This window comes from Amphiura filiformis, chromosome 12 (assembly GCF_039555335.1).
Source record: "Amphiura filiformis chromosome 12, Afil_fr2py, whole genome shotgun sequence".
NCBI classification, from domain to species: Eukaryota; Metazoa; Echinodermata; class Ophiuroidea; order Amphilepidida; family Amphiuridae; genus Amphiura; species Amphiura filiformis.
The window spans coordinates 61,237,374-61,265,328 of NC_092639.1; the positions used below are offsets into that span (position 1 = coordinate 61,237,374).

The 27,955-nt window shown below is 38.1% G+C and overlaps 1 protein-coding gene across 1 annotated transcript; it reads left to right on the top strand.

Annotated features, from left to right (window-relative positions):
* LOC140166539 (eukaryotic translation initiation factor 3 subunit E-A-like) lies at positions 1 to 27,912 on the top strand. Its single transcript, XM_072190025.1, is given in 14 exon segments — positions 1 to 67; positions 70 to 104; positions 14,006 to 14,065; positions 14,386 to 14,443; positions 15,367 to 15,527; positions 16,907 to 17,011; positions 18,239 to 18,364; positions 19,426 to 19,550; positions 20,023 to 20,143; positions 20,948 to 21,049; positions 21,605 to 21,714; positions 22,882 to 22,984; positions 24,045 to 24,215; positions 25,350 to 27,912. Coding segments are annotated over 14 exon segments (1,362 nt in total). The 5' UTR covers positions 1 to 15; the 3' UTR covers positions 25,383 to 27,912.
* Positions 27,913 to 27,955: the final 43 nt, after the last annotated feature.

A 27,955-nucleotide genomic window follows, 5' to 3' on the forward strand; every position in this document is an offset into this window, starting at 1 on the left:
TCTATACGTGCAAGCATGGCGGAATTCGATCTTACGGCGAAAATTGGTCAATATTTAGACCGACATTTAGTTTTCCCTTATTAGAATTTTTATCAGTGAAAGAGGTATGTAGTGTTACACTAAAGATGTTCAATTCTGTTTATTTGTTAACTGATTCAGTGGCTGAATATCTTGTAAATTGTATCGGTATTGTCTTGATCGTGAGAAAAAACTTCCGTCGAGCGTCGAATTCGGCAGCTCTACATGTACTAGCACGAAACATACATGACATATGGCCCTCATTATACCCGATTCCTCACTATATCATGACTATAGGGCCATGCTGCCATGTATAGATTATAATTGAAGACCGAATTAAAAAGACTAGTTTGCGTTTGACATCCGGGCAAAGCCGCGATATACTAGTCCGAATAATCAGACCCAGAACAAAATATTAACTAGAGCAACTGTGCCCTTTGCAAGGGCACGAGGTAAGTTAGGCGATGACTGTGATGACATCATCACGCAGCAATACTGTGCAACGTTAAATTTGACCCGACCTTTGTCTTCGGTTGACCTTTTCGGTTTCATATTCGGAGCAATGTTACATTTGACCTGACCTTTGACCTTGGATGACCTTTTCGGTTTTACACTCCCCAAGTGTTAGGGATTATTTGCCGCAAGTTGCAGCCTGATCGGAGCAACTTTAAATTTGATCTGACCTTTGAACTTGGATGACCTTTCCAGTTTCATACTTCTCAAGTGCCAGGGATTATTTTCCCGAGTTGCAGCCCAATCAGAGCAACTTTAAATTTGACCTGACCTTTGACCTCGGATGACCTTTTGCGGTGTAATACTTCCAAGGTGTCAGGGATCATTTCCCCAAGTAACATCCTCTTCGGAGCACCTTCACATTTGACCTGACCTTTGACCTCACATGACCTTTGTGGTTTTATACTCTCCAAGTGTCAGGGATCATTTTCCCCGACTTACAGCCTAATTGGAGCAACTTCAAATTTGACCTGACCTTTGACCTCCCATGACCTTTGTGGTTTTATACTCCCCAAGTGTCAGGGATCATTCCCCCCGACTTACAGCCCAATTGGAGCAACTTTAAATTTGACCTGACCTTTGACCTCACATGACCTTTGTGGTTTTATACTCCCCAAGTGTCAGGGATCATTTCCCCCGACTTACAGCCTGATTGGAGCAACTTCAAATTTGACCTGACCTTTGACCTCCCATGACCTTTGTGGTTTTATACTCCCCAAGTGCCAGGGATCATTTCCCCGACTTACAGCCCAATTGGAGCAACTTTAAATTTGACCTGACCTTTGACCTCACATGACCTTTGTGGTTTTATACTCCCAAAGTGTCAGGGATCATTTTCCCCGACTTACAGCCTAATTGGAGCAACTTCAAATTTGACCTGACCTTTGACCTCACTTGACCTTTGTGGTTTATACTCCCCAAGTGTCAGGGATCATTTTCCCCGAGTTACAGCCCAATCGGAGCAACTTGTAATTTGACCTGACCTTTAACCTCACATGACCTTTGCAGTTTAATGCGGTCATATTTTAACATTTTACTTACCCCCCTCCATTATTTACCATTATTGCATCATCTGTAGAAACTATAAAGTGGGATTATTGATTTTCATAAATGCATCATGGGAAGGCGTGATGCAGTTTTAGCCAAGATATCACCCCCCACACACACACACACCCCCACCCCAACCAGTTCCGATACATTTCTTCAAGAAAGAAGAAAAGTACGTGTGTGCAGTACCAGTGCAGCACAAAACCTTTTATAGTACTAATACCACTGCATCACTAACCTAACAATATTCAGATCAAATCTGATTGAATGAAGTCATTTCCCACAATAGCCTATTTCACAACCACATGTAATAGCTTCTAATACCATTGCCAACTCTACATGTACAATTGTACATGTACAAACAACTGCAATCACACCTATTTAAAGATATGACTATCTCAAGCAATGCATAATACTGTTGTAGCTGTTTATATCTAGCATACAGGCATCACATCACAAGTTACACTCAAGATATGTAACAAAATTGGCATCTGAACATACCTCAGTTTGTTTCGTGTGAATCGCCCACTTGCGGTTTCACACACTCCAACTGGGCTGTTCCAGTTGAAATTCATACAACCTCTCCGGAAGACATTATCTTAATCTCCCACACAGGGCGTGTGAATTTCGAATGGGCCTACCTCAATGGGTGACTCCGTTTGTAATATTCACTCCCTGTGTGGACGATTCCAGTCATGTCTTGCATGAAGGGTGTATGGATTGCAGTTGGAATAGCCAAAATTTACACGCTTTTGATGTATGGATTGCAGCTGCAATAGCCAGGCGGCGACTGGTATGATAGTGCCGGCAACTTGTGAAACCGCCCGGCCGTATGACATTTTCCACACGGTTGACGATGGAAATTTACTGAATTTAGAGAATGCACGGCACTCACCACCTAGCACTAGACGAATCCAGACGAAGTTTTACACGCTTTTGAAGCACAGACAGCAGAACCATTGCTTGTTTATCAAAACACTAGACTAGATGTCTCCATGTTTTGCCCCTAATTATAATGGGGGTGTGGCACAAATGAGGCAAAAATGACCATTTTGACCCCTGTGACCCCTGGATGACCTCCGATATTAAAACTTTTTAAGACTTTTGTAGCCACTGACCCAATACGGGTTGCCTATGCGTTTGGTCGAAATCCGATCACGGATGTAGCACTAGTAGTCAATTGTGAGAAAGAAAGAAAGAAAGAAAGAAAGAAAGAAACAACTAGAGCTACTGTGGCTCACGAGCCACGAATGTCAGGCGATGACTTCTGATTGACCTCATTTGACCTTTGACCTTGGGTAAACGTGAGTTGACTACTCATGCTATCTCAAATCAAGGATAATTTGCATCACATTTAAGCCCAATCGGGCCATTTTAACATTTGACCTCATTTGACCTTTCCTGTCCTGTAACCTTGGATGACCTTTACGGTTTTATACTCCCCAAGTGTCGGGGATCATTTCTGCAAGTTGTTACAGCCTGTCGGAGCAATATTTATTTTGACCTGACCTTTGACCTCAGATGACCTTTATGGTTTCATACTCCCCAAGTGTCGGGGATCATTTTCCCTAAGTTACAGCCCAATTAGAGCAACTTTAAATTTGACCTGACCTTTGACCTTGCATGACCTTTTTAGTTTTATACTCATGAAGTGTCAGAAATTGGTTTCCCTGAGTTACAGGCCAATCGAGCAACTTTAAATTTGACCTGACCTTTGACTTCAGTTGACCTTTGCGGTTTTATACTCCTCAAGTGTCAGGGATCATTTACCCCGAGTTACAGCCCAATCAAAGCAACTTAAAATTTGACCTGACCTTTGACCTCACACGACCTTTGCGGTTTTATACTCCCCAATTGTCAGGGATCATTTCTTCCAAGTTACAGCCCGATCGAGCAACTTTAAATTTGACCTGACCTTTGACCTCGCATGACCTTTGTGGTTTCATACTCCCCAATTGTCAGGGATCATTTTCCCGAAGTTACAGCCCTATCAGAGCAACTTTAAATTTGACCTGACCTTTGACCTCACATGACCTTTGCGGTTACATACTCCCCAAGTGTCAGGGATCATTTCCCCAGAGTTACTGCCCCATCGGAGCAGCTGTAACATTTGACCTTGGATGACCATAGCTGAGCCCAATCGGACAAATTTCAAAATTTGCCCCCCCCCCCACAAACCCGAGTACTGGTATTTACCATTATTGCTATATAGCATTTACCATAATAGCCTTAGTGTGTATGTATTGATTTTCATAAATGCATCATGGGAAGGAATATAATTTGACCACCATCCCCACCGCAAAAGCAACTATATACTTGCAACTATATAGCATTTATCACATACCTTTAGTGTGTATTTTCATAAATGCATCATGGGATAGCATCATTTCCAAACCTTTAGTGTGTATTTTCATAAATGCATCATGGGATAGCATAATTTCCAAACCTAACAACTCTTACCTCTTATTATCAAAATAGCAGCACAATATTTACTGTTAATTTTCCTGGAAACTTAAAACCACACCAGTAGACATGCCCAAGCATGCAACGAAACTATATGCTTATCTCTTGTTATCGAATAGCTGTTTCCCTGCACAAGGTTGCTGCCTCTAATGATAGCTGCTTCATTACATTTCACGCAAATATTTTCACAAAATGACCCTATTAAGCCTTACATGAACTTTGACCCCAATCTGTGGTACAACTTATTTGAAGCTTGGGCCAGCTGTTCTTGCTGACCATGTTTGGTGGTCATAGCATGTCATTTAAAGGAGCAGTAACATTTTTAAGATTTTCACAAAATGACCCCTAATAACCCTTACATGACCTTTGACCCCTATCTGTGTAGAAGTTATATTAAGCTTGGGTCAGTGCTTCTTGTGGCCAAGTTTGGTCAACATTGGTCCAAGCGTCTGGCACTAGTAGCAATTTTTGGTTCTACTAAAGAAGAAAGAAAGAAGAAGATTTAGGAGCTTCACAGTATATCAGGCGGATAAATCCGCCTGACATAAACAGCAAGAAAAAAATAAGTTAGGCTGCACGCCTAACTTAATTTCTGACATGATCGTGCGCGTGTACTGGGTCTGAACTGTTTCCATATGAAATCTTGATGGCAAATTGGACAATAGAAGCACATGGTTCTACGTGATAGCTTTTTAATCCCTATTCAGGTTACGTGATATACAAATGACTTCGTACCCATGCTAGGCAGTATCACAAAAATTTGAAGTTGTTTTAATCTGCTTGAAAATCATTTTATTGCAAAGATCATAAAATTCCCTTTAAAATGAGGGGTTGATCATCTCTGTAGGGTTAGTAATAGCGGAGTTATAGCAAAATATGTGGCGGAAAATTGACATTTTTTTAGTACAGGATTTTGAGAAAAAAACATTACACTTATTTGACCTTGACACTAATATCTAGAAACACTAATCAAATGTGTTTTTATTTGTTTTATTTCCCATTGTGTGATTTAAATGATCTACTTTACAGGAGTTCAACTGATTTACAAGTTGGATTGTGGATCAAGCATCACCCATGACTGTTGCGACATACAAAAAGTCAAATGACGCAGCACGGACGACCACGCCCACAGCAATGAGCCCAAAGACACACAATCAAACTTGCACCATTGGCACTGTACAAATAATTAAGAGAACACACCAGGTACCACCACCATGATGATCAATTGCACAGTTGGGAAACCACCAACCAACAGTACACACAGAGCTGCTCACATTACAACCCCATGCACTGAACTGACCAATCAGGTGCATGGATTTTCAAGAAAATTTGTTCTGGACTATGAAAAATGCTCATGCATATTACGTTTGTCCATCAACATTTGGCTGTCTCCACTTGTACTTCCTACACAAGTAGCTTGAATAAACCTTAAACTTCTGTAGAAAAACTTTGAAAATCTCCGAAAAACTTGTAATTTATTACAAAAAGGCCTTGAAATTTGAGTAATGTTGGTTCCACTTACATCAGTTACATGTATTTCAATGGGATGTAATTTGAGCTGGTGATGTCATTGGGTTATAATGAGCTGTGGTTGATTCATTTGCATAAGTTGAATTTGTACAGAAGTTTGCTTGTGAGACACGCACGTTTCCGCCCAATTTCCGAGCTAAAGGACCAAAGATCAACATTTGAAGAAGAAATTTGCCATTTTTATACATTAAAAATCAATAATAGTTCAAACATATTTAATTATCATATTTTAATGTGGTTTTGGTACCAAATGATTATCAGTTTGCCCGATTTAGGCAATTTTAGGGAATTTTGTACATTTAGCACCCAATTTTCCGCCATTTTCCGCCTAAAATTACTGTAATGTTGCAAGTAAATGTCATTCGCACTTTATTTTCACGTAAAAACACCCAAATTGGGTGTAAAATGTAAAGATTTGATGATAAACCTGCTGTAAAATTCATGTTTTTCACAATTTATGCTTGTTATTTCACTTAAAATCCTTAAGTTACAGTCAAAACATTTCCATGTTGCCATGTTTCCATGTTTTGAGCAGTGTACAGACAAAAGTTTTAAGATAATACAACTTGCATGAGTATTTCGGCTGGAATTCGGCAACTTCTGCCTGCTCAAGTTCCATAAAAGTATACATTTTCTGAAAGGAAATTTTGTAAGGAATTCAAATATTCTGTCCATTGTAAAATTTGAATTAAAATAAAAGTCCTAAATCCAGCCTTTTAGTTGTGTCACCCAAGGCAGTTAATATGGCATTTGAAATGTGTGCGCATTAATGCGGCTCATCTCTCCAAAAGTCCAAACCATCATCTACAATGAAACAACCTCATTTATCTCACTTGTTACTAAATACACACAATAATAACTCACTCAGTCAGTTTGCCTTAAATACATTTCATTGATTACATTTATTTATCATTCAAATTGAAATACATGTAACTTCCAATTATTTTTTAACCTGCAAGGCGTTGCTGACTGACTGCCTCAATGAGCTGGTAACATCAAAGGATTCTGAAAGTCAAGCAAAAAAAAAACAACATTTTGTTACAGAAATCGTATTAAGGCAATGTTGCTAAAGTATGAATATCATCATGTTTTTCATGTTTAAAATAGTTTTCCGATATCGTTATTAATCAAGTTTCCGATGTACAAAGTACAAACCTTTCATGACGAACGGTAGGTATTGTGTATCAAAGACTGGCTTGCTGGTGATGACTGCATGGCTGATACTAGCTGGTGGTGGTGACTGGCTGACACTGGCTGGTGGTGAATGGCTTGGTCTCAGGCTTGGTAGAAGTGAAGTGGCTAGAATAACTGACCATCTGAAAGAACAAAAGATTTTTCTATTCTTGAATATTCAACAAATTTTAAAATTTATAACTAAAAATGGCTAAACCTGAAAATAAAATTCTCCAATTGTTATGCTAAAAATAGTTCCCAAGTTGTAATAAACAAATTTATCTTACAAACCTTTCAAGGAGCTGTGACCTGACTGACAGGGGTGGGTGTCGGGCTGACTGACACTGGGTGGGGTGGTGAATGGCTGGCAGAGGCAGAGTGGCTGGCACTGGGTGGTGGTGGTGGCTGGCTAGCAGTGGGGTGGCACTGGCTCGTGGTGGGTGGCATTGGGTGGTGGTGGCTTGGTAAACGGTTTGTGGACTAACTCACAATCTGAGAAACAATATAAAAAATATTGTTTTTCATTAATTTGGTAAACCTGAAAAAAAGAGAGGAAGTATTATGTTTAAAATAGGTTTCTAATCACATAAACCAAGTCACCATGATCACCTTAAAATGTTGAACTACGTACTTAAACACCTTCAAAATAATTTTTTTAAATCATCACTTCAAAAATTAAGCAACCTCATGTTTTAAAAAATAACATGTAAATAAAATGATCAAGATTATTCTTTATAATTATATATTATAAAATATCATTGCCACCTTAATCCTTAAAAAATCATGACCAAAAAACAAAAAAAAATAATAATAACCATATGTTAAAAGAAATAAGTGAATAAATCATCACCACCTTAATCCTTTAAAAAAATCTTGATCAAAAAACCCGAAGCAATTTACTGGAAAGGTACAAAGGAAAAAGTAAATAAATTGAAAGAAAGAGCATTTATTTATTTAATTATTTTTTTAATTATTATTTAATTTATTATTATCGTGCTTTTCTTTCTTAGAATGAAAGAAAGATTGAATGAAAAAAATTAGAATAACAAAAATAATAAATTAATAAATAAATAAAAAATAAATTAAAAAATAAACAAACAAATATATAAATAATAAAACAAACAGATAAATACTAAATCAATAAGAAAGATTAAATGAAAAAAATTTTAAAAAAATAAATAAAAAAATTTTAAAAAAATAAATGAAAAAATAAACAAACAAATAAATAATCAAACAAACAAATAAATAAATAATCAATCGTGAAAAAAAATAAAAAAGCAGGCCTATAAAATCAATCAAGCCGGTTTTATAATACCCCGGCCATATCAATCAATTACAATGATTATTTACAAGTCACGCACGGCACCGGCTGCATCACGCTGTTTTGCCAACAACGCAGTACAATGCACCCAACACAACTGCAAGGCTGTGACATTCGCGAACCTCGCCATTTCACACTTGACATGGGTGAAGAAACACATGTTTAGCGTCAATTCGCGTCACCCTCATGAAAAGTTTTTACCGATTATATTTTAAGTAAGCTTATATTATTTGAAAAAAGTATACGAATATTTACGAGATCGACACAGTTTTGATAAAAGAAGCAAAATTACACGGTATGTACATGACTGAATTGAACATTTTCGAACCGAAAATACGCCATATTTTCCCCCAAATTTCACCGATATTACAATAATTACAATTAAAACGCAAGTTTTATACATTAGTTCATTATCATTTACACACAAATCATGCATTGTTACGTTCCGAAAATGAAAAAGAAGAGACTTACCGGGCATACAATCGGTCAATTTTAGTCCCGCGGCGATGTTTAAAAAACAACATGGCTGCCGACGCAAAGGTCACGAGCCGACTCGGGGTCGACGAACTTTTCGTGTAAAAAATTTAGATCTACGATAGGGCGCCACTGGAAACGGCGATTGTGATTCTCCCTACCCATGCACAGCATGGGTACGAATAAGCAGTATACAAAGACAGTGTACATGGAGATCCATGGAGGAGCTGTCAAAAATTACATATTTCAAAACCAGGATAACTGCGCCCATTATGAAAATTTACACAAACCCATCATTTTCAAAATACACTGAAACCCTATATTCCATTTTTGAAAAATATGATCCCTAATGTTTACTTACTTTTGTTCAGCTTAAACCAAATTCCAGTTTGTCAAATTCATGTCTCAGAATGTTTATATTTTGTAGACTGATAAATGTTGAAATAGTAATGCAGCGCGTCCACCCAAGCACGCTTATCAAAGTTGGTGATGTTACTTCTGATGAAGGTTCCTACCGACAAGGATAGACGTAAGACGTAAGATGTTTCCATATATTGCACCCAAGTCAATTTGACCAACCACATTATAGATTAGGCTGTTCTTCCCCATCCATAATGATGTTTTGAAGCATGACCGATCAACACCTTTAATCTACTCAAGGCTAGATGACAGCATGTCATGTTTTAATTGGCCAACACCAAACATGTGATACACATGGCAGACCTAAGCCAAGCTCTTTCAGTGAGTATGAAATCTCTGTTACCAGTGTATTGAAAAGCACATGTTCGTGAAGTGCATCAAAGAAATAAATTGTTTTTAAAGACTTGATACAGACTATTAGGCAACATGCTGTACATAAAGGCCTACAGGCTGTAGTTTGCCAAATGAAAATGGTGGCAAGTTTGATCAGAAGAATTTATGTTGTGGAATTAAAACATTTATACATCATTTTTGGCAACAAATTTCAACCAAATTGTTATTTTAAAAGGATATTCTTACAGAAGGACTTCTCCTTATCAAGTTTAGCAACAAAAGACATTGGTGAGTAAGTAACTTGTTGTAAAAAAACCGGCTGCACATGGCCATGTCATGGAAATCATGATTTCCTAGTTTCCATGTGGATTGTTAATTGATACCATTTTCCGCGTATAGTTACGTGAATCACGCTATTGTGGACCATCCTTCTGATACTTGAGTGTTTGGACAAACGGAACGGTTTTTTTTCTACCTCTCTGTTTGTAAACAAACCAGGAGGTCGAAATCGTCCTCCTCACCGAATACGAAAGTCGGCGTAATAGTACGGCACTGGCGATATATACATGATTGGCAATGGTGCTGCGCAGTTAACAATAAACAGTACCGTACACTGTCACTGCACTACTAGTCATGCTAGTAGTTAGCCCGAGGTACTCACACGTCCGTCACTACGATTTCCACTGTCCTTCTCCTAGGTATACATGTATACCTAGTCTAGAGCATGGCAATCATTCTTCGGCGAATGTTGTCGGTTTTCACTCATTGTTCACAATGTGACATGCACAACAAATACAGCCCCCGAAATGGTCTACTTTTAGCAAGCCTTAACTCCGAAACAGTTTAGTCAAAGTTAAAAATGCGATCCCCAACCCTTTGCTTACCTTTGGACCTAATTTGCTGTAATTTCCGCTAGCTCCGTGTTGAAAAATGTCCGGTACTTGCCCGGTACAAACATAGAAATGGCCACACCGCTTCAGTCCTGGCAATGAATATTTCTTGCGTAAATCCAATGTTTCCAACGTGGGCATCACGATGATAGTCTCCTACACAACAGTAATTATGATAGACCAGTGCCCTCTGGGGCTAGATGTAGACTGCTGCCCTCAGTCGTCAACCGTCTGGATTGACGACTGAGAAAACTACGTGGAAAAAAAGTGATGGATTTTGCAACAGGATTCCTGTGGCATAGAGCATGCGCAGTTGTGTCCAAATTGACCTTTTGACCGAGTTTGTTGTTTTTAGAAGTTCAGAGCGCGATCTTGTCACAGCGGCGCAGTACAGCGACGCGGTACACGGGCGCCGCTAGTCAGTCGCGCTACGGCGCACTAACCAAAGTCGCATTGAATAGTTTTCAGAAGTCCGTCATGATATTGGCTGTAAGATAATCAGTCGTCACTACGAAGCATACACAGTACATGCGAAGTGTAGACGGCTGATTGGAATTAGTCTAGGGCTAGATGTCGTGTCTTGACCTTTGACACGACATCTAGATTCCGTCTTGTGTTTTCCCTGCGCAAAATCGCCACTTGGCCCGGTTAATTAATTAATTAATTAACAATTAATGTTCTGTTTATCACAATATTATGTGTGCTGGTCTATCAGTAATGTATGTTTCCCAAAACCAGATTGTGTCGGCCTGACGATCGTCGATCCTAATCGCTAAAGTGAGGACAGCGTGAGCTCTTACCTGCGTAAAAGTCTGTTCGACAAAGGCCATTGTGAATAAGGATGATTGACAGCCCGTATATTGGGCGGAGCCATTATGCCCATATTAGGTGCATATATTACGGCGGACAGGTTGCGCTGTCCACTGACCCTGACTGTTCGTCACGTAGACAGGCCGTGACCTGGGTACATGTACAAAGGAGGGGATGCGACTGCCAGCCGCCATTTTGACACGTGGTATCTACTCTTCAGAAAAATTACTTTTGTTGACGTTTTATATCAAACAATTTTCGATAACGGATTTCTACTAGGATTTCAATTTTTTATTAATGAAGGTACATGTAGTTTTGAGGAATAACATGGGATGTTTTGAGTTTTATTTCAACTGGTGGTGTAGGAAGGTGAGTGAATTCGTGAATGAGGCCGGGATTGAGGTTTGTTGTTTCAACGATCCGATAGTAGGATACTGAAACGTAGGCTAAAATGTCTAATGACGCCATGTTTACATGAAAACATTAGCTGCTGCGAGGTCAGTGTCGTTGAATTAGTTACCTAAATTCCTTTCAGGATATTCTGATTTCACTTATTTATAATGTGTACGAATGTGCTCCATACAAACTCAAAAGTATGAATGCAAGGTGTTACTGCTGACAATAGAAACATTGTTGCAAAGTCATTAAAAACAGGTATGTGCTACAGACGTTCTTTCCCCGAAACGAGATACAGGCCAGTAACGCAGTCTGTCCTTCTCCGTACGAAGGTCTGAGACTCCTGAGTCCTGAGCATATCTGGTCCAGGGTACACATAAAATTACCACTTTTTCTCATAAATACCACTTCCTACCATTCCTCATGTGAAGATGAGACTTAAAACAAAACATATTTGGTGCATGTTCGTAAATTTTGAGCACATTTGAGGATGTAAAAGACCAGACTTGTGACTGTTATCGTCGCCGTGTTTTGAACTCTTCCTATAAATAGATGCTGTCAGTGTGACGTCATCACCGCGACATGTTTTCTCGGTGCCCCGTTTTTACGTACGTAGGGCATTCATGGCCCTAGTGAGGAAGGAACAGGGCCATGATGTTTCGGGCTAGCTAGTAGTACAGTCATGACACTTGACTAGTGCCGTACTAACGCTGTTACTTTCCTATTCGGGAGGATGTGGATATTGTCATCCTCAACTTGCTTACGACCACACTGTTTTACATGATACATGTATTTTTCACCACTGAATCATTTTGTGTATAATTACCTGCAATCCCCTATACGTGATAATATAGGTATGCCAGGCAAACACATTTGCTAGTCAGCCAAATTCGCCGACAATGTCAATGCATTTTTACATAGAAATTTAAAACAACTGGCCGAAGAAAGAAACCTACATAAATATGTTTTCTATACTTCACTTGATCCAAATATATGATTTTTTATGGTGATAAGTCACTCGCACATGGAATTTTAGAGGGATTTTGATAGCAGTTCCATTAAAAAAAGCTGCTATCATCATGAGACTAAGATCTAGAAACACCCCCGAAATGCCGTTTTGGGGAATTTTGCTAGCTGAATCTTTTTGACATTGTTTGATGAAAGTCAGTCTTTGACAAGATGTAACTTTGCTACGGAAAGTGCTATGAAAAAAAGGTTTTCAGTTTTGGCTTTGTTTACTCAAGGGCTTTAATTTGATATATAAAATGATGCAGTTTGATGGCAAATTTGAATTCACCTAGCATACCTAGATAATAACTTACCTCTCTCTTACAATACTTCAAGCTTCTGGATGTGCACTGGAAATGTGCAAAAAAAATCTAATTTCTTGCGCCTTCACCGTCCGATATTCCTGGTCATCGCGAATCTTGTTTGCGTGAACTGATAAGAATAATACCTATAATTTTCGTCAAAGCCAAAGCAATGTAACTATTCCCCTGCCAAGAACAGAGTACAAAAAGCGCAGTCTGTCATATAGAGGTGCTGTAAGCTGGAATGAACTAGAATATAATATCCAAAACTCTCCAACATTGTATACTTTCAAAAATAATCTTAAAAAATCATAGAGCCATGCCTGTAAGCATGGTATGTATGTAAACCATAAGTATCATTTTGGCTTGACAATTAATCATTTTGAGTTTGTAATATGTTTAAGTCTAGATAATAAGCTTTTGTAATTATTTGTTATTTTGTACATGTATGTTTGTTTATGCACGGCCCCAAGGAAGAACAACTTTTGTTGAATTGGGCTTTCCGTGTTGAAATAAAGTCTAATATATATAATATAACGTTTGCTAGTTACTAACTGACTTTCATCCCCCTCTCCCTCGCCGTCTGACATGATTACCATTTCATGCATCAAGTTTTCAATTTTTGGACCCAAAATTATTGCAATGGACAGATGACGCAATAATGTTATATGTTTTATATTAAATGCGTCCAGGACGCACTTAAGCGCAAATCCTGCTTGTGTACATGACTTAGGGATTTAATTTTTTTAATCCTTTGAGGATAAAGTATTTCTGAATTCAGGATTTTTTTACATTTGGTCTTTTGCCACTGCAAAAGTATAGAAAATTTCAGGACTTATTTGTGATGCGATCAAGTAAAATCAGTCAGAACTCGGAAATATTAGATTAAACTTCAATGTATACAATTTACAAATAGTAGAAAAAGCAAGGAGTGGTGGGGGTCAGGAATTCTCAGTATAAAGGGTGCTTCAGTAAAAAGGGTGGGTATCAAGAATTTTCACTGTAAAGAGTACCTCAATAAAAAGAGTGGGGGACGGGGTAAAATAAAAAGGATGGGGTCACTCAAACGTCAAACCCCACTGCCAAGTATGATGTGAAACAATTTTTAATTTTACAAGGCCTAATGAATGACAAATAAACAGTAAAAATTAAAAGGCTTTTTTTATTTCTACACAGTAAATAAGGCTGCGATATATGCATCCTGTTGATATTTTTTGGACTTCCTTACCCTGGATTGGATTTAAAGATTAACTGAATACTGTCTTATTTTCTGGAAGATCATTTTCTTTTCTTTTTTCCCCTTTTAGATTTACGATGATCGGGAAATGCTTCAAGGAAAGCTGGATCTGCTCAGCAACACAAACATGGTAAGCACGTCGAAATGTTGAATAATTCTAAGTAAAAAAAAAATTATTTCTCTCTCAGAAGTAAGCAAATGGATTTGTTTGCATCATGGACTTTGGGGTTTAAAAACTACAAAATGCATTTCTTGGAAAAAGTCCTTGTAAAATTGCCTTTTCACATTGGGAACTATTCAATAAGTACAGTATTCTCTGAGTGCAGCATACGCAAAGTAGATCAAAAGGCAGGGTACGTAGGGACAGCACAGTTTCCATGATGATGGACAAACTTCCAGTCAAATTGTAACTTTCCTATCTTAAACAAGTTGTTCCAATTTTATTCTCAGGTTGACTTTGCCATGGATGTGTATAGAAGTTTACATGGGGATGATGAAGTACCGATAAGTAAGTATTCAATTCTACCAGTGTTGGGCTGGGGGGGGGGGCTGTTTGCAGAAATTTTGAGCAAAATTTGTTGATGCCCTCCTGAAAAGAAAAAATTCCTGTTGCCGCTATTGAATTCTACATGAGTCATTGTGTTGATTGCACCCTTTTCTTCTTGTTGGATGCAAGTATCCATAAGTGGTACTGTGCAGTATTGTGTAAGCCATGTTTAGGTCAAAAGTCACTGGTCAAAGCTCATTTTAGGTCATTTGTCAACATTGTTTCAAATGCTCCTTCGTTCTCAGAATGTGGGGGATATTGAATGAACTTCAGTGGAATGATCCTTGGACTCACTGATAATTCTGCAGAAGTTTGTCAGCTTTTTTACTCAGTCAAAAATTACAATACAATCTTTTGAAAGTCATCCTGCATAGGTTATTCAATTGAGGGCACTGTTCAGGCAGGGTGTGGCAAAAATAATATCCCCGATATTTGTGCGGTATTGTACGTACTTGCTTAAAACATGGTCATAAATATTCTTGTTATGAATTTTTTTTAAGCAATTTTATATGCATGTGCTGATCCATTACTAACCAGTCCAACTTACATGTACATGTACAACAGGGTCTTAGCTAGAAATTGAGGGTTGCCCATCATTTGAATAAATTTGCCTGTCCTAATTTGACCTTTAAAATATTTAAAAAGAGTTCAAATATGTGCTTGCTAATATGGCCTTGTTCTACAATTTGGGTCTACTAAAAAGGGCCATTAGCTTTTCAAAACATACAATTTATGATATAGCATCTGTCAAAGGCATTCATTTTTCCCGTCCCAGGAGCAAACTGGCCGTCTAAAATGATGGCCAGACGGGTGGCTAGCTAAGACCCTGATGTACAAGACACCCATAACTTAATTAGTGTACACATTCAATCCCATTATTTCAGATCTGAGAGACAAGCGTGTCCATGTGGTAGCAGAGCTGAAGAAGTTACAAAACGACACAGAACCAATCATGAAGATATTTGAGAACCCAGAAGTGATCAGTCAGATTCAGAGCACTAGGGATGGAAGGCACTTATTTGAATATCTGGAGACTAGCCATGGGGTAAGTAAGATAGTCTAGCGTAGAATGTTTTTACACCCTCTACCTCTGATACACGCTTTCAAATAATCAAACTATTTTGATCAAATATGACTACTATGGGCTATTTGCGGGGAGGAGATAAGTTTAAGTGACCGCTTATGGGTTCGAATTTCAACCAGCCTAATCATGAAGCTCCCGTGGTTACAGCATAGGTCTCGTAAACCTGGGGTCCTGGGTTCGATTCCCAGGCGTGATCACTTTTTCTACTTGTCTCCTTTATTACTTGCAATGGTGAACCTGATGAAAAATAATGTTTATTCAAATATGATGTGTTAGGTAATTACTATTGTGAAATTGGAAGCCTATACTGATTTTGCATCAAAATAATTAATTGGTTCATTACATTGATAAATGAAGGGATTTCCCCCAATCCTGATTCAGAACCGATCTGACTGAAACCGGCCTCTGATCTAATCGGTGCATCCCTATAAATTTCCCTCCAATTAGCGAAAATTTTCCTCCAAAATGTCAAAATTTCCCATCAATTGGCAAAAATCCTATTATTGCAGATGAGTTGCATCTGATTTGATCAAGAATTTCAACAACTCTTCCTATACTTATTTATGTACAGGAGCCAACCGTTGTTAATCCGTGATGAACTCACACTTTTGCAGTAAGCGTATACGCGAACGCAAGGTTACGCATGAGAGCGCGTAAAATTCGTCATGCCTGGAACGTATGCGTAAACATAAACTCACTTATGTTGGCGGAAGCAGCTAAATATTACCGCTTTATTCTTTAGTTTTATTGCTGATATCAACAGAGAAATACCGCGATCTTCTTGTAAGGTTGAGTGGCAATGACAAACAGACATTCCGAATGAAAGAATTATGTAAATTAGACATCTTTAGCTTGTTTCGTTGTTGAAAGGGATTCAATCATGTTTCACCGTTGTTCATCATCGATTAACAACTCGCGTTCGGCGCGTCTGCGTGGTTTACTTCACGAACGCATCGTTGTTAATCGGTGATGAACAACGGTGAAACATGATTGAATCCCTAAATGAAATACTCCATGGTAATTCCACTGAAATCTGCTCCTCGTTGCTTGCAAGAGTACCTTGCAGTTTCTCTGGGCTCCGTTTACCTTCCTTTAGCTTATTTGTTAGAATAAAACAATATAACATATATAAGAAGTGGCTTGCTGTTCTTCAGATTATCTGTAAATGTGTGTAACTTGTTTTGAGCGCCACATTGTATATATTCCTCATGAAGCATTTTCCAAAATTAATTGGATTTGGTGTGAGCACCCAGAACAAATTGTGTGTAGATTTTTGTTATTCAATGTGAATAAGTATAACTTATTAAATATTGTTTCTTCTGGTTCTCTTTGACTATTAGTTCCGATCTGAGATGTTGGACACCTTGTACGCCTATGCCAAGTTCCAATATGAATGTGGTAACTACTCAGGTGCCGCTGAATATCTCTATTTCCACAGGGTACTGGTAAGTAGCATGGTTTCAGTGGATCTTAATCAATAATCTATGTATATAATGATGGCCTAGATGTCAGTTTCCATACAAACGTTAGGGAAGAAAATAGTTGATTGTACATATTGAGCTTAAACGAAAGACCTGTGACGAAAGACTTGTGTATTTCAACATGCAAATCTGATGAGAAATGTTGTCTTTAAATTCTTCACCTTCATCATCCTCAAATTCTTCTTCAAAATCCTCAATTTTTTTATTTTAAACTTATTTCAAGATCTACAATTGGAAAGAAATCTTCCTGTCCCTCCTCTTCCTTCTCACTATGCGTCTAGAATAGGGAGACATGAAGTCCATGTACAAAGACCAGAAATTACATTTCAAATGTACACCAAGGTATTCTTCCCTGACTATTTCACTTACCATGTCACTGTTGCCCTAAACATCTTTGAAGTAAGCTTCCTTGGTTGTATTTTGTCTCTGGAAATTTATTGGTCCAAATTTGTAGTCAATGTCTTGAAATTAAGTGTCCTGGTTGTAAGCTACACCATGCTTCAAATGGTGTTGATCAAATCTGGCTCTCAAAATATCTGACAAACCAATCCCTTCTTTTGACCTTTCATAGAGACATGTGTTATTCTACCAATACCCAACAGAACAGAGACTGTGACTATGAGGTCATATCATGACATCACTAAAATGCCACATCATCATGTCAGCCATATGCAGGTCAATGAACATGTGGACTCCCAACCAGTCTCTGTTCAGCATGCACTGGGCTATTAACTGCACATGTAACTGCTATCAAGGCCTTGTGCATGTGTCTAAGGTCTGAAAGGTTATGTTTATGGAACATATACAATGGACTTGTACAGCTGAATTTGTCATGTGGATATTTATACTTTTATTAACAAAGTGAGTACAAATAGGGGATCATATTTTTCAGATATGGAATAAGGGTTTTTAGTGCATTTTGAAGGTGGTAGGTGTGTAGGAATTCTCATAACTGGTGCAGATATCATGTTTTGGAATGTAAACAACTTTGACAGCTTGTCCACCTTATATCTTACTTTGGTGATATGCTGGGCAAGTCATACTGACATATGACTTGCCCACACTGGGTACACCTTCTCACCACCTGTTCATCCTCCTCTTTCTCTTATCTTGTCAAGCCACTTGAAAGATGCAAAACGGCAACAACAAATTGAGATACTTATTCACAATCTTTTTGTTTTCTTTGTATAGGTACCAGCTGGTGACAAGAAAGCTGTGAGCTCACTTTGGGGTAAATTGGCCTCAGAAATCCTCATGCAGAACTGGGATGCAGCACTGGAAGATTTACAGAGACTGCAGGAGGTTATCGATGCCAGCGTAAGTACTCTATTTGAAACTACATCTTCATCCTACAATCTTCCATTGCCCACACCATAGTATTCTATGCACAGAGGAGAAAGAAAACAGAGACCAGTCAAAGTCCCCGTGTATTGTATGGTGTAAGTTCTCGCATATTCATGAGGGCCGATTGTTCGATCGTGCCGTGTCTAACAATCACGCCAGCGCCGCGTACCTACGCGATAGAGCGTTGCGTGCTTTCGCGATTACGCCTGTCGCATTTCATGGAATAATCGGCCCTCATTATCGGGTGATGCGGAGACTTTGACTGGTGGTACGCGCTCTGTTTTCTTCCTCCTCAGAGATTCTATGTTGGGGAACTACAATCAAGGAAAATAATATTGCCACACTTAATGTAAATCCCTGCCCCTCCTCCAATTCAGTGTTGTCAGCATGTCTGTAAGACCCTCCAACATTGAAAGATGGGGAGTGGGAAATGGTGAGATACAGGGGGGAGTCTGTTCTTCGCATACATTGCATGCATGTTTCACTCGCATCTCTGATTTTAATAGGGAATGCATTTCAATTGTTTAGTACAAGTATTCCAACTATCTGTTTTCAGGATTGTAGGTGAAAATCCCAATGTCATTGTCCACATCAACAATGGAAGCAGGGGCATACTTGACCACGATCCCAGGGGTGTTGCGGGCCACCAATCCAAGGGGTAACAGTTTCTAAAATCCCACTGATCTGCTCCTAAAATATGACCTTACTAGGATAGAAACACGCCTGAAACTGGGCAAAAAGAAGGTGCACTGCACATTCCAAATTTGATCACTTTTGTCCCAGTATTTCAAGCCTGGGAGCATCTTTCCCTTGCCCCCGAGTCACTCTAATGGGAGAATGGGTTAGGGGACACAACACCGTTTTGGAAAAGACTGTTTGAGTTTGACAACATATTTTGTTTCCAGGATTGAAAAAGTTGAAAATAACTAGAATCCAAATGGATGTGGAAATTCTTGCTTCCATGGAGGCTGGTGTTAAATTGCACATTAAATAAAGTAACCGTCTATTTTGTGTGTGTTTGTTGTTTTTTACAGACATTTGTCACACCTCTACAGTCCTTGCAACAGAGAACCTGGTTGATTCATTGGAGTCTGTTTGTGTACTTCAATCACCCTGAAGGCAGAGATTACATCATTGATAAGTTTCTCTATCAGCCTGCGTAAGTTGCTCTAACCTAAGTGCCCTATTTAACAAAATACAGAACTACTATTTGTTGTTATGAAGTAGTGTTGGAAAGTCAAATTTGAATAAAAGTTGAAGATAACATAGTGTCCAAAATAAATGAGTAAACATGTGCCACTCAAGCATGTCATTAGGTCAAGCAAAGTTTTATAGGCCATCTTTGAAAAAGGGGAAAAGAGATCAGGTGATAAAAGAAAGAATGAATTGAAATCAGGTTCACCGATAAGAGGTACATTCTACTTCTATCAGATTAATATTTTATGTTACTACTTGGCAACTGATACTGTTGCTGAGTGTCTGATAAGGACAACAACAGGTGGTGCTTATGGACCTCACTGAAGCATATCTCTGGCATGCATGACACAACCCTGTATTTTAAACTGGCACACTGATTCATAAAGATTGCTGACCCTTGGTTTAAGACTTCTCACCCCTTCTTTGTGTTTCAGGTACCTGAACTGTATCCAGACCACCTGTCCACACATCCTGAGATACTTGACTACAGCGGTGATTACAAACAAGAATAGGAGACGACAAGTACTCAAAGATTTGGTCAAAGTTATACAACAGGTGAGGCTTTTCCCCCTATTTCTTCCCATGCCCTCCAAAGTTAACAATACTCTTCTCTTCTCTTTACCCTTAACTCGTTCCCAGTTTTTAGGGATTTTTTGGATTCAAGGTGGTTGGGGTTAATTAATGAGTGCGCTGGAGAAGAGAATGTTAAGTGTTTTCATCCTATATTTGGCATGTTTACCCCTATTTCAGGCTGTTTTTCAGGGTTTTTTTAGTAATTTTCCTCGTTTTTTTTGTTTGTGGCCTATCACATTCCTGTAAGAGGGCACTGGAAACTTGATTGATGTTACTTACAAAACAGTGGTAAGCATTTGGTAAAGACAACATATTAAGTATTTGGACTGATTGGAACACAAACAGATTAACTGCTGAGGTTAAACAATGGCAGTTAACCTGTTTGTCCTCCAAACAACCTTAGAAGTTAACCTTTTTATGATCCAAGCAATCAATTTATACTTTCTTACCCTTCCCAGAATCCTTTGCAGCATGATGTGTCACCTCATTACAACAGATGACACTCCTATTACATTGTACAGGTTCCCTTTGTTTTTATGTTGAGAATAGACTGGCTAAACATGAGTCGGGAAATAAAAATATTTGCCCAGATCTGAAATGTGCTGTTCATTAAAGTACTTTTGTCATTATCGAACCGTGTTGGACTAGATAGCAAATCAGTGCTGAAAATTGAATGGAAGAAATGTACGAAAGTGTAAGATATCTTCTCGGGTTATTGCCCAGGTTATTGGCCATGTAAAATTTTAAGAAACCATTACCTAATTACCAGTTGTTTCTTTTTTTCAGGAATCGTACACCTACAGGGATCCTATCACTGAGTTTGTAGAGTGTCTGTACGTCAATTTTGACTTTGATGGTGCCCAGCAGAAGCTGAGAGAATGTGAGACGGTAAGTTCATAACAATTAAAACATTAATGGCTCAGTGGTAGAAAGATGGTATGATATGCATGAGTTCATTCAAAGCATAGTGTATCCACTAAAAATGGATTTATGCATATGACAGGCAATACAGGTTGGTTGGTCCAAAGTCAACTTGACCCAATTTCAAAGATCAATTTCTAAAAGTTGAAAAACTTTCAAATTTCTGTTGCATATTTTCAAAGAACATCTTTCTAGGGAGCATTTGGTGAAAAATAATGAATAATGGGGCACCCATTTCAAGTTAAAGGGTCCAAATTAAGTTTGTCCTTGGCATGAGAATGGCTTTTTTGAAAACTGCCTGAAAAAGCGTGTGAATTCGAACTTAAATGGCCCAAAACAGGCTGGAAAAAAATAAATAAATAAATAAAAACGCATAAATTTGGACAACAAAACTGCCTGAATTCAGGCAAAAGCCTGAAAATTCTCATGCCTGCAATCCACATGTAAACCTGTTGGGACAGTTATTCAAGTGATTCACAAAGCATTGCTCACCTGATTTCATATATGATGATCTTATTGCAGGTTCTAGTCAATGATTTCTTCTTGGTGGCTTGTCTGGATGACTTCATTGAGAATGCACGTCTCTTCATCTTTGAAACATTCTGTAGAATTCACAACTGCATCAGTATCAAGTAAGTATCTAGTAGATTACCCTAACAGTATTAAAAATCGGATTGCGCAATCATCCAAGCACACTTATACACACACAAAAAAAATGATGGCAGCGTTCACACACATGGCTTGCTATCCCTGGTCTTGTCCTCTGCTGGGCTTTCATTGGGTCAGTTGCTCAAAACTCAAGCGGAGGAAACAATCTTCTTTCATTCCTTCCCCTCTGCTAAAAGAGTTTATAAATTATTGTGAAGCATGATATATCGTCATCATAACAAATATATGAAAGACACTTTTTTACCCCCATATGAAATTGTCACCACAATTTTATAAAAATGGCCCAAATTCTGACTTGTAATCAAATTGCATTGAATTCAAGTGTTAGCGATTTAATGCAAGTACAGGCTTTCCTGACAGCGCAAGTGTTACAACATCAACAAAAAACTAGTGACTGCTTTGTATGGTAATGGTCTTTTTTGCTTGGAAATGAAGTTATGTTGGGTGTGACATAATCATATGCTCAATTATAATGAAAGACAAAGATAAAGACAATTTATCGCGTCTGACATCACCTGTCAATCAAACTCGAGCACGGTTTGTTTACAAGTGTCGTGATGATGACTTGCTGAATGCGGATTTATAACCGGGCACCTTATTGTTAATTTTGCACCTTTCAACATGCAAACCATCTCAAAAGTTAGGTCTTTATAGTAGGAAACTTTCTTTGGCACCATGTCGACAATGCCTAGAAAAGCTGCTTTTTGCCTTGTAAAAGTACGTAATTTTTCGCCATTTGCTGCTATTCCTTTTCTGCGATCAGCACCAGATAGATCGGTCTTCCTTTTACGGGCTCATTAACCTGTGTAAACCAGTCAAGGATCGTAATTGACAGTGACATCAGATGCGATAAATTGTTTTTATCTCTGTCTTTAATTATAGTTGTAGTATACTACGTTAGACCATTTGTTTAAACCATTATTTCTGAGTTGTTTTTATCACAAACTCTGTCCAATTGAAACTACCACCTCCCATATGCTCCAAGAAAAGGGTCTACTTACATGTGATACATGCACACTCAAAAGTAGTGCATCTGTTAGTGTGCGAAATGACTGCTCCCTACATATATACAATCCAACTGCTGCTGTAGTTATTATTGATCATCATGGTATGTTCTTTGTCCAATACAGCATGCTTGCAGAGAAACTGAACATGGGTGGAGATGAGGCAGAACGCTGGATTGTAAATCTTATACGGAACGCCAGATTAGACGCAAAGATAGACTCCAAATTGGTAGGTACAGGGAAGGCTCCCAATCTGTTAAATTTGACTTGCAGGAATGAATTTTTTTTTTATAGAATAAAGAACACAGCCCATGAATAATGTCATAGGGAATGTACAGGAATGCATTTTTGCAACTTTTGTGCTTCGTAACCTTAGGCAAAAGCATTATATCAAGTTCTTTTTATAAAAATAATTATAATAATTTGCAACACATTGGGACCATTGGTGTTTTCCAAAAGAGATTAGACTCAAAGGTCTGTATACACAAAACATGTTAGACCAGGAACTTTTTGGTATTCATGTATACTTTATTCTATATTTTTGTAGATCCTGTTAAGAGCAAATACATGTAGTTTAATATTAGTCGACTACAGTTTATTTTTTGGACTCTGCAAGGAATAAAGAAGGAAAAGGACAGAATAAAAGGATCCTTCTTAACTCCATAATTAGAACAGGTCTAAGATAAACTTGGTCTAACTTGTTTTGTGCATACGGACCAAAGAGTATAGATACGGAATAGCACTGCGCATAACACTAGGGTTACAATTTTATCCGCTACATTAAAATATCGTGCATTGAGACCAATATTGTGTACTTCAAGTCGATTTATTGTACCAGCCAATATGGAGCACTTAGCTTGTGTTATCTGCAACGCAATATAGGCAGAGTGTAAGCAAGCACCTAAGTTTGGAGGATACATTGGGAAATCCTGAAGTAGGCTATTTTGCCCTCCATGATTGACACACAAACATGGTGGAGTCTGGACTTGCCTTTTCCACAGAAGACAGACTTGATATTTAGTGTTGTTAAAATCTAAGTTTGTTGCATGTTTGAAACAAGTTTGGAGAACTGTAGTTTATTTTATTTTGACAGGGCAAAGGTGTTGCAAACACAACTTATTGTATCGCGCATTTGCAATCCATACTGAATTTTCATGTGAAAGTGTATGATCTAGCCATATTGAAATTGATGTAGCCAGAGTTTCCCCTATAGGTGACAAAGAGCAACGCACAGAGACAATCCCTTACTTACCTAATGTTTTCTGTTCACTCATTGCTCGTTTCCACAGGGTCATGTCGTCATGGGCACACAGAATATATCGCCATACCAACAGGTTATAGAGAAGACCAAGAATCTGGTGTTTCGTAGCCAAGGGCTGGTGGTCGCTTTGGAGAAGAAAGAACAACAGCTCAAACAACATGCTGGACGAGATAACCGTCAACAACAACAACCATCTGATGTAAGTCTGCCATGGGTTGCCAGTTCAAGTCTGTATTTCACACATTTCATACCCACAGAACTTTTTCTAGACTTAGGTGATTTTAATTACGATGGGATCTCCCCAGGTAGTCTATACTGCTTCAACCTAGAAGTACAAACCAAATCTGTGGCATCTGGGGTCAGTGGTTTGCGTCACACGCATCGCGTGTTAAAAAGCGCGACACATAAAGAGCGTGGTTTGCTCGGCAAATACAAATCGCGCAGAAGTTGGCACGAAGAAGCATTTACACACGCGTTGCACTGAAATAATTATTCTCAAACCTCCAGTTTCTGAGATATATTTACTTTATACTTCTGAGTATGAAGGAAAAAACTATAAGTTAGTTCATCTTGTTCGAATATATGGACTGGTCCATTTTCATTGCTATGCACTATTTAAATTTATGGCAGACAATTGATAAAGCATGCATAGTTGTTTAGGGACTCTTGGTGCTACCTAGCAACCAAGATGCATTTTTGTATCACTTGCATTTTTGAGATCTTGGAGTGAAGGTGTTAGGGCCTGCATATGACCATTAATAAAAATTGCGGTTGGGCCAAAATAAGATAAATTCATGTTCCCGGTAACCTGCCCATCCCTGTTTTTTGGTGCCGCAAAAGAAATTTTTATCCTACTTTGGGAAAAAATAGAATTCTTCAATAGTCATCTGTGTCGAAATACTGATATGAAGTTGTTGGGAATCACATTTATGTTATTTTTTCCCACAACTTTCTGCCATTAATTAAGAAAATGCATAGATAAATACTTGCTTACAAAATCCCATCACATGAGAGTGATATTGGTCAGTACTTGAGATGTATGAGAAGAGCTTTTCTGACACTCAACTCATATACCATTTTTGGCTAGATTCAAGTGTAAAATTGGGTTGAAATTTCAGTATGTGCATATATAAAATTTTTCCATGAAATGATTTTTTTCCCTTCCATCCGTCCCAATATTTTAAGAGCATGTTATCGGAAACAAAATTTTATTTTTTAGTAGGCCTTGTAAAAACGCTGTAATTTTAATATTCACACATAGGCCTGTTGCCTCGACTCGGGCTTCCTGTTCTAGTGTTAATTTTGTTTTCTTCTTGGATGTTTTTTCCTGCAGCCATACGCCGCATGGGGAGCAGAGGGCATGTAACGACAGGTTCTTACTCAGAATTTCACCACATCAAATCCAGTCATGGCATAGAAAAGAGACCAGATTTACATTATAGATGCTCGTAATTCTAACGTAGCTACCACATTGGCTTACCAAAAACTCGCTCTTCTTTGTTCATTGCTTATCGGGCAACAAACATTACATGTTATAATATATCAATACAGCCAAGAATTCCAAAGCCTCATACATGCATATGGCAGACATGCCAACCAATAAGTCTCCAAGTCTACCACAATGTTGTATTTAGATTCTTATTAGGCAGATTTTGGGTCAGTCGAGCCCCAATATAGTTCAGCAAATCATATGTAATTCTTCAGGTACAGATGCTCATTAACCTTTATCACAGAGTGTGGTATGGGTGAAATAAAAAATCAACAGCGCAATTAAAAAAAAATTTGAAAGAGTATTGGATTATAATATTCGCAGTTGCATTAATTTTCACAAATCCGATATTCTTTTGAAAATTACATTAGTTGACTTTGCATTTGCTAGCCTCAACCTGTGAAATTTCAAGTTGTACCAAAATTACTTCGCCAATGTAGTGAGCGTCTGTAAACCCCAAACCCCATTTTATTGGAAAATGTTTATTTTCAAGAGATTCATTCAACATAGCCGGAAGTGTTAAAGAACTGATGTTAGACATTCCCCGAGTGTACTTCATCCTCTTCCCTTTTAAAATCTATTCTTGTAATTGCCAGCTCAAGATGAGCGGGTAGTTCAATGACATCAGTGATTAAAAGGTTTGTGAAAATTGAAAGCGAATCTGAATAGTGTTAATAAAATAATAATAAATAAAATAAGGCCTTGACAAGATTTTATTTTGAGTAGGCAATGCTTATATAATGAAGTATATTATTAGGTACTCATGTGAAGAAAACAAGGTGGAATGATTTGTTGATCACGGCCTTTTATTGTTGATTATGCTTCTGTATTGTTAGGGGTGTTTGATTCAACAACCTGTTATCAAATAGTTTTATTTACACTATTCAGCCTAGCTTTCTGTTTTCATAAATGTAAATAACTGATGTTATCCATACCCCTTTATCAAACATGTAAGGAAATGCTAGAATAAATTAATGACAGACTCCATGTTAACACAGTAAAATTATGCAAGGGTTAAGTTTGGCTTATATAGTGTTATTATTTATTCTAAAATTTCAATGTGAAAGGATTGATGATAATGCATTTAATAATCCATCAAATCAAATCACCAAGTTGAAGAACTACCTTTTTGCTTTAAAATGACACCTTAAACATTGATGTTGGATGTAAAATATTGATTTCATTTGACAAGTTCAAATTTCTTTTATTTATTGTTTCATACATATTTACTTTTATTATCCTTCGTTAAGGGTCACTAACACATTATAAAACAGGTGTCAAGTAGCATTACATATCCATACCAAAATGTCTTCGGAAAGTAGACCTGAATGATACTACAGTAAGCCAAAACATTAAGGTACCAGTTGTGTTCACCCCTGTATATCCTATATAAAGAAAAATGTGTCAAAATTAAAACAAGCAGCCAATTCACCCATTGCACGGTTGGTTCCGCCATATGCGAGGAGAACCTCGGTCTGGCAGCATGCATGAATGGGAATTGAACCAGTCATATAACATTGCGTAAAGTTGCGTAATACTTCCTTTCATGTCTATTGCCAGTTCGAGGATCTCCGCGCATATGGCGGAACCGTGCAATAGGCGAATACCTGTACCTTTAGCTCTGATTTAACGCCTCATTTGTTGAAATTGGTTGAAAATTAAAGAAACGATGGTCTAAAACCTAATAAAGAAACGAAATCATAAGTTGCACTTTTGTGTTCTAATCAATGAAAGCACAACGCTAATTTTAACGTGTTAATCAATGGAAGCACAGCGCTGGTTTTCTTGTTCGTGAACGCATTGTGTGCAAATCAATAAGGCACGCAATGTAGCAAACTGCAACTTTTACATTGGCATCTTCCTAGGGTTTTTGGATCGTCATATCTTTATTTCTTGAACAATTTCAACAAATGAGGTCTTAAATTCGAGCTAAAAGATGCAGCTATTGGCTGCTGCTTCCAATTACGACATATCTGTGTTTGTTTAGGATATGCAAGGGGTGAACATAACTGGTACCTTAATTGTTTGGCTTACTGTAGATGGTCTTACAGCACTCTTGCTACATGGTTAAAACATGGTGACTTATAGGAAACGGACAACTGAGGTGATGTTCTCTTAAACTTCTTGGGACTATTCCAGTTGTAATCCATACACTATATAGATGGAAGACATGACCTTAATCTCCTGTACATGGAGTGAGAATAGTTTATACCTGGATAGGTGACTCCATTTGAAATCTACACTCCCTCTGTGGGGTATTAAGGTCATGTCTTCCATAGGTGGTGTATGGATTTCAACTGGAATAGCCTAGTACAACTAATACTATCATGTTCACTCATTACCTTATCATGATTGCCAGAGACTGGAAAATATTCAAAATGAATAAATAAATTAATATCAATATTGACGTTTGTGTGTGTTAGTTGTGTCTATTAAGCTACTTGCAGGTT